This window comes from Oncorhynchus mykiss, chromosome 21 (assembly GCF_013265735.2).
Source record: "Oncorhynchus mykiss isolate Arlee chromosome 21, USDA_OmykA_1.1, whole genome shotgun sequence".
Taxonomy (NCBI): domain Eukaryota; kingdom Metazoa; phylum Chordata; class Actinopteri; order Salmoniformes; family Salmonidae; genus Oncorhynchus; species Oncorhynchus mykiss.
In genome coordinates, this window is record NC_048585.1 from 1,847,501 (window position 1) to 1,856,240 (window position 8,740).

Sequence of the window (8,740 nt, forward strand, 5' to 3'; positions counted from 1 at the left end):
CCTCCCCTAACCCCTACCACTAGCCCCTCCCCTAACCCTAAACCCTACCGCTATCCCCTCCCCTAACCCCTACCACTAGCCCCTTCCCTAACCCTAAACCCTACCGCTATCCCCTCCCCTAACCTCTACCACTAGCCCGTCCCCTAACCCTAAACCCTACTATTAGACCCTCCCCTAACCCTAAACCCTACCACTAGCCCCTCCCCTCCCCAACCCTAAACCCTACTATTAGACCCTCCCCTACCCCTAAACCCTACCCTACCCTCCCCTAACCCTACCACTAGCCCCTCCCGTAACCCTACACCCTACTATTAGACCCTCCTCCCCCTAAACCTTATCACTAGCCCCTCCCTTAACCTAAACTCTAACACTAGCCCCTCACACGCTCCCTGGTTATACAGCAGCACCTTCAGAGCTGTCACGAGACCAAACACGTGTTTGCTGAAAGTAAAACACAAACACTTTTTTCCTCCAAAGAGATTCTAGAGATTTGAGACCCGTCCGGGCGGGTTTGTCAGGACGGGCTCAGTCTGCAGTCTATTTTAGGGAGAAGCAGTGAGAACCAGATGGCCAAGGTGTAACAATGTACTGTGGCCGCCTTTCAAAAACCCTCTCTGTTCTTTTTCAACTAATGATAGCTATTTTCACGTGTAATATTTTCCTGCAGTAACTCTTAACATTACTTACATTCGACAAAGCGAATATGGCAAAGACGGTAGCAGACAGGCAGTGAAGTCACAAGATGCACCTGGTCATCAGCTGTGTGGTGATGGGAGAGTCTGTCGCCTGCTGTGGATCCATTTCCTGTGGGGCAGGACGTGACATGTTCCATGTACTGTAGGGAGTAGTCTGAGAACACCACTTATCAACACTTGTCCGTGGCCAATCATCCCTTCAGTGGCTATTTTTGGAGGCCCATTGGATCTTGTTGAGAAAGTGTGACTCAAGGAATCAACACGTACTGTTGCAGACCGTGTGGGTCTCATGGTACACCTGGGGCCTGGTACACGTGGTACACCTGGGGCCTGGTATACCTGGTACACCTGGTACACCTGGGGCCTGGTACACCTGGTACACCTGGGGCCTGGTACACGTGGTACACCTGGGGCCTGGTACACCTGGTACACCTGGTACACCTGGGGCCTGGTACACCTGGTACACGTGGTACACCTGGGGCCTGGTACACCTGGTACACCTGGTACACCTGGTACACCTGGGGCTTGTATCCAGGACACTCTTCTTTATTTAACTCCGGAAGTCAGTTCAGAACAACTTCTTATTTACAATGACGGCCTAATCCCGAACGACGCTGGGACAATTGTGCGCCGCCCTATGGGACTCGCAATCACGGCCAGTTGTGATACAGCCTGAAATCGAACCAGGGTCTGTAGTGACTAAAATGCAGTGCCTTATAGACCGCTGCGCCACTCGGGAGCCCTCCACCTCTTGAGTTGGGCCTTTTGTTCCTCTGGGCAGTTCATTGTATTGCAGATTTCTCTTGTCGCAATGCCAGTGATTTTCTCCCATCACCAGTAAACTCGTAGATTGATTGAAATAAATGCAAAGTGTAACATATGTTTATAACTGAAATGGTACACAGATAGTGATCAGAGGCCACTACGTTCCCTCTAGTCCAGTATTCAGAGACCACTACGTTCCCTCTAGTCCAGTGTTCAGAGACCACTACGTTCCCTCTAGTCCAGTATTCAGAGACCACTACGTTCCCTCTAGTCCAGTGTTCAGAGACCACTACGTTCCCTCTAGTCCAGTATTCAGAGACCACTACGTTCCCTCTAGTCCAGTATTCAGAGACCACTACGTTCCCTCTATTCCAGTATTCAGAGACCACTACGTTCCCTCTAGTCCAGTATTCAGAGACCACTACGTTCCCTCTAGTCCAGTATTCAGAGACCACTACGTTCCCTCTAGTCCAGTATTCAGAGACCACTACGTTCCCTTTAGTCCAGTATTCAGAGACCACTACGTTCCCTCTAGTCCAGTATTCAGAGACCACTACGTTCCCTCTAGTCCAGTATTCAGAGACCACTACGTTCCCTCTAGTCCAGTATTCAGAGACCACTACGTTCCCTCTAGTCCAGTATTCAGAGACCACTACGTTCCCTCTAGTCCAGTATTCAGAGACCACTACGTTCCCTCTAGTCCAGTATTCAGAGGCCACTACGTTCCCTCTAGTCCAGTATTCAGAGACCACTACGTTCCCTCTAGTCCAGTATTCAGAGACCACTACATTCCCTCTAGTCCAGTATTCAGAGACCACTACGTTCCCTCTAGTCCAGTATTCAGAGTCCACTACGTTCCCTCTAGTCCAGTGTTCAGAGACCACTACGTTCCCTCTAGTCCAGTATTCAGAGGCCACTACGTTCCCTCTAGTCCAGTATTCAGAGGCCTTTGAACTCCTCAGCAGAGTTGACTGTACTACGTTCCCTCTAGTCCAGTATTCAGAGGCCACTACGTTCCCTCTAGTCCAGTATTCAGAGGCCACTACGTTCCCTCTAGTCCAGTATTCAGAGGCCTGTGAACTCCTCAGCAGAGTTGACTGTGTCCTACGTTCCCTCTAGTCCAGTGTTCAGAGGCCTGTGAACTCCTCAGCAGAGTGGACTCTGTCCTACGTTCCCTCTAGTCCAGTGTTCAGAGGCCTGTGAACTCCTCAGCAGAGTTGACTCTGCCCTACGTTCCTTCTAGTCCATTGTTCAGAGGCCTTTGAACTCCTCAGCAGAGTGGACTCTGTCCTACGTTCCCTCTAGTCCAGTATTCAGAGGCCTGTGAACTCCTCAGCAGAGTTGACTCTGCCCTACGTTCCCTCTAGTCCAGTGTTCAGAGACCACTACGTTCCCTCTAGTCCAGTATTCAGAGGCCTGTGAACTCCTCAGCAGAGTTGACTCTGCCCTACGTTCCCTCTAGTCCAGTGTTCAGAGACCACTACGTTCCCTCTAGTCCAGTATTCAGAGGCCTGTGAACTCCTCAGCAGAGTTGACTCTGCCCTACGTTCCCTCTAGTCCAGTATTCAGAGGCCTGTGAACTCCTCAGCAGAGTTGACTCTGCCCTACGTTCCCTCTAGTCCAGTGTTCAGAGGCCTGTGAACTCCTCAGCAGAGTTGACTCTGTCCTACGTTCCCTCTAGTCCCGTGTTCAGTTGGCTGACACTGGGCTGTATCTTCCACTGCAGTCTACACTGCACTACTGTGTGCTACTGTATAGTGCTGTGTAATGCTGTATGGCTGCTGCAGTGTTGGCCTAAGTGGGCCCCTCCAGACCACTGCTTACCCCAAAACAGCCTGATTACAGACCATTTTATTTATATATCATCTAAAATATGTACATATTTTAACTCAATACCCGTTCCAATTCTTAGTTTGCATGCAAGCTGTTCGTAAGTAAAGTTTTAATGTAGTAAAGAAGCAGAATGCCGAGTGGATAATGTTATTGAACATTTTATATCCAACACCTGCTTTGTGATCTTTTGCTATGTGGGATAATTATTACTTTTTCACACTTTGTTAACTGGAACATAAAGAGTATGAATCACCCCATAAAACAACAATAAAATCCTATTGCTGTATATCTGTTCCACCTCATCCCTGGCATCTGTTATCTCTCTGATAAATATTCCTCTTGACGTAATCAGTCTGTATTTACTCTTGTAACCAGATGCTCTGATTATACGCCTGACAATTACTGTTAGAAACATCCCCTCATTCAGAGGTATCATCAACATCCCCTCATTCAGAGGTATCATCAACTCCCCTCATTCAGAGGTATCATCAACATCCCCTCATTCAGAGGTATCATCAACATCCCCTCATTCAGAGGTATCATCAACTCCCCTCATTCAGAGGTATCATCAACATCCCCTCATTCAGAGATATCATCAACATCCCCTCATTCAGAGGTATCATCAACTCCCCTCATTCAGAGGTATCATCAACATCCCCTCATTCAGAGGTATCATCAACTCCCCTCATTCAGAGGTATCATCAACACCCCTCATTCAGAGGTATCATCAACTCCCCTCATTCAGAGGTATCATCAACTCCTGTTAACTACTCTTAAAAACATTCCCTCATTCAGAGATATCATCAACTCCCCTCATTCAGAGATATCATCAACTCCCCTCATTCAGAGGTATGATCAACCCCCCTCATTCAGAGGTATCATCAACACCCCTCATTCAGAGGTATCATCAACTCCTCTCATTCAGATGAATTATCAACCCCCCTCATTCAGAGATATCATCAACTCTCCTCATTCAGAGGTATCATCAACACCCCTCATTCAGAGGTATCATCAACACCCCTCATTCAGAGGTATCATCAACATCCCCTCATTCAGAGGTATCATCAACACCTGTTAACTACTGTAAGAAACATCCCTTCATTCAGAGATATCATCAACTTCCCTCATTCAGAGATATCTATCTCCCCCTGCAGGCCTGACGACGTACTGTGGCGGCGCTCCCACGACGCCAGCGTCCTCCTCCACTGCGTCCTGTGGCCCATGGTGAGCCTGCTGGTGGGTACCCTCATCGTCCTTCTCACCGTGTGCGCCCGCAGCCTGGCCGTGCGCGCCGAGGCCATCCAAAAGAGGAAGTGCTCGTACGAGCCGGCAGGCAACTCAGAGCAGGGCAAGACGCCGCCCAACACCAACACCGCCTCCTTCCGGACCCTGCCGATGTTCGCTGTCCCTGTCCGACGCAGAGACCGGGAACAGGAACACTAGATGGATGGATTGATAGATTGATGATGACTGTGGTCTCAGTGGTGGTTGTTGTGTGATGAGGACCTCATAGAAGCGGGGAATGTTTGAACTTCCCTATTATGACTGTTCTGAACACTCTCATTCCGCTGGACTGGACTCGAGGCTCATGCACAAGAAATGCTTGTCTGTCTTGTCTATGTGTGTTTGTCTACTTGTGTAAGAGCCATTTTGTCAGTTCAACTCTCAGCTGGTGAGGGCCTTTTCTAATGCTCTGTGTATTACAGTGCGTTGGTTATGTCTATGACTAAGCAAAAATCCCAAAAGGACAATGCCGCTTTCTGTCACTGGTCATGTTTTGGACAGGTCTGTGTTACGTGTTGAGCCTCTGTGTCTCTGTGCTGATTGTAATGTTATTTGTGTTTACTTCACTAGCCGAGCTCGGTCTCAAAGTTCAGAGTTCACTGACTTACAAACAGGAAATGTCTGTTACCTTTGAACTCTCTTTAAATAGACTCTTCATTACAAACCCCTGGTCGTATGAAAGGAGGGATCGTGAGGGCTACCCGGCCAGGACCACCTGAGAAGAATCTTCAACACCAGTTACACAAAATGCCAGTGCTTTGTTCAGAGAGAATGCGGTGAAAGGAATTCTGGGAGAGTCCTTCTAATCTCTGGGACGACAGAGCCAGTAGCAGACCTTGGTCTGATCACCCCCAGCATGATGTACGGTCTTCTTCTCTAGGTGGTATTAGGAAGTGTTTAAATGCCTATCTCACTGTTACTGTTCTTTAACACCCCGGGCCACGATTTAAACAAATCGCAACAATGTGTATATTACTTTTAAAGGCATATTACGGTTTGTTTTAATCCGGTTCCCCCTCTCTCTCCTCTCTGTACCACCTGCCTTTTACTAAACCTGTTTCTAACAAGGCTTCTTTAAGGCATCTGTCCAACTACAGCCAACCCAACCGCCATGGACGGAATATGTCTGTTGTTCATTTTCAGTTGGTTGCCGCAGGACATGTTTGAACCTATTTGGTCCCGATTCAATATGTAGACTGGGCCACGGACAGCTGGTCTGGGTTCAATATGTAGACTGGGCCATGGACAGTTGGTCTGGGTTCAATATGTAGACTGGGCCACGGACAGCTGGTCTGGGTTCAATATGTAGACTGGGCCACGGACAGCTGGTCTGGGTTCAATATGTAGACTGGGCCACGGACAGTTGGTCTGGGTTCAATATGTAGACTGGGCCATGGACAGTTGGTCTGGGTTCAATATGTAGACTGGGCCACGGACAGTTGGTCTGGGTTCAATATGTAGACTGGGCCACGGACAGTTGGTCTGGGTTAAATATGTAGACTGGGCCATGGACAGTTGGTCTGGGTTCAATATGTAGACTGGGCCAGGGACAGTTGGTCTGGGTTCAATATGTAGACTGGGCCATGGACAGTTGGTCTGGGTTCAATATGTAGACTGGGCCAGGGACAGTTGGTCTGGGTTCAATATGTAGACTGGGCCACGGACAGTTGGTCTGGGTTAAATATGTAGACTGGGCCACAGACAGTTGGTCTGGGTTCAATATGTAGACTGGGCCATGGACAGTTGGTCTGGGTTCAATATGTAGACTGGGCCACGGACAGTTGGTCTGGGTTCGGGACAAAACCTGGGATAGGTAGTTTGTCTGTGGTTGGATAGATGTGCAGATGCCTTGACTGTAGCAACTTCCTCTGCAGTCTGTCTTCTGTCTTACCTTCTGTCAGTTAATGGTTTTAGTTTTTTTCACGATGCAAATTGAATGTGTTTTCTTACCACAGTAGCAGACTTTTGCATCGTTTTGAATAGTTTGTCGTCCGTATGAGTTACCGCTCACCAATTGGTTTGAATAGTTTGTTGTCCGTATGAGTTACCGCTCTCCGATTGGTTTGAATAGTTTGTCGTCCGTTTGTGTTACCGCTCTCCGATTGGTTTGAATAGTTAGTCGTCCGTATGAGTTACTGCTCTCCAATTGGTTTGAATAGTTTGTTGTCCGTATGAGTTACCGCTCTCCGATTGGTTTGAATAGTTTGTCGTCCGCATGTGTTACCGCTCTCCGATTGGTTTGAATAGTTTGTCGTCCATTTGTGTTACCGCTCTCCGATTGGTTTGAATAGTTTGTCGTCCGTTTGTGTTACCGCTCTCCGATTGGTTTGAATAGTTAGTCGTCCGTATGAGTTACCGCTCTTCGATTGGTTTGAATAGTTTGTCGTCCGTATGTGTTACCGCTCTCCGATTGGTTTGAATAGTTTGTCGTCCGTTTGTGTTACCGCTCTCTGATTGGTTTGAATAGTTTGTAGTCCGTATGTGTTACCGCTCTCCGATTGGTTTGAATAGTTTGTCGTCCGTTTGTGTTACCGCTCTCCGATTGGTTTGAATAGTTTGTCGTCCGTTTGTGTTACCACTCTCCGATTGGTTTGAATAGTTTGTCGTCCGTTTGTGTTACCGCTCTCCGATTGGTTTGAATAGTTTGTCGTCCGTTTGTGTTACCGCTCTCCGATTGGTTTGAATAGTTTGTCGTCCGTTTGTGTTACCGCTCTCCGATTGGTTTGAATAGTTTGTCGTCCGTTTGTGTTACCGCTCTCCGATTGGTTTGAATAGTTTGTCGTCCGTTTGTGTTACCGCTCTCCGATTGGTTTGAATAGTTTGTCGTCCGTTTGTGTTACCGCTCTCCGATTGGTTTGAACAGTTAGTAGTACATCCAGTTAATGTTTTCCATCCGATTGGATAAGAGGAGAATGTGATCTGACTACAAATCGTTACACCTACCTACCCTGCTCCAAGAAAAGGTTTGCTCTCGACTGCGTTAATCGGACGTACAGGAGTATTCACTTGTGCATTTTCTACAACAGAAGTAGCTCAGACATTGTTGTCCTTGGCTAAAAGAGGAATGATATTTCATACATAAAGCCATATGCTGAACATGTGATTGCAGTAAGAGGCAGCTCCAGGGGAGGTTATGTCCTCTTACAATAGGAGCTGTAACAGTAGTACTAAACTAATATATTTTGTGTTGGAAAGAGAATGTTTTTTTATAAAGCCAATCTATTTAAAACGCCTGCTGCATAATGATGAGTAATAGTGCCTGATAGATATCTTTAATAAAAAGAATAAGAGTTATTGTCTTAGTTATTACTGCACCATATTCTTCTTCTTTCATTAATACATCTTCTTCGGGATCGGTGTCCCTTCCACGGGACGGTTGAGCTAACGTACTGTAGGCTAATGCGATTAGCATGAGGTTGTAAGTAACAAGAACATTTCCCAGGACATAGACATATCTGATATGGGCAGAAAGCTTACATTCTTGGTAATCTAACTGCACTGTCCAAATGTATAGTAGCTATTACAGTGAAAGAATACCATGCTATTGTTTGAGGAGAGTGCACAATTTTGAAGATGAAAAGTTATTAATAAACAAATTAGGCACATTTGGGCAGTCTTGATACAACATTTTGAACAGTGGTTCAAATGGTTCATTGGATCAGTCTAAAACCTTGCACATGCACTGCTGCCATCTAGTGGCCAAAATCCAAATTGCACCTGGGCTGGAATAATACATTATGGCCTTTCTCTTGTATTTCAAATATGATGGTACAAAAAAAGTACATAAGAAAGGTTGTTTTTTTCTTTGTATTATCTTTTACCAGATCTATTGTGTTATATTCTCCTACATTCCTTTCACATTTCCACAAACTTTAAAGTGTTTCCTTTCAAATGCTACCAAGAATATGCATATCCTTGCTTCAGGGCCAGAGCTACAGGAAGTTATATTTGGGTATGAGTCATTTTAGACGAAAATTGAAAAAAAGGGGCGGATCCTTAAGAAGATCATTTCAACTATAACATTAACTTTATAACTGCACTGCATTCTTTCAGAAAACCATTGTAAGTAACCGGATTCACAGATTTACTGATGATTTGACCTGGTTACAGGTGAATGACAGATGTTTGTGTTATGATGGTGTCTCACCTGGTTACAGGTGAAT

At 46.4% G+C, this 8,740-nt stretch overlaps 1 protein-coding gene across 1 annotated transcript in view; it reads left to right on the forward strand.

Moving 5' to 3' along the window:
* The window catches only part of LOC110536528 (calcium-activated potassium channel subunit beta-4-like), a 73,589-nt gene extending 65,618 nt beyond the window's left edge, over positions 1–7,971 (forward strand). Inside the window, exon 3 of the mRNA XM_036956586.1 lies at positions 4,448–7,971. Coding sequence (XP_036812481.1) covers positions 4,448–4,736 — 289 coding nt within the window. The 3' untranslated portion in view covers positions 4,737–7,971. The remainder of the gene's footprint in view (positions 1–4,447) is intronic.
* The last annotated feature ends 769 nt before the right edge of the window (positions 7,972–8,740 follow it).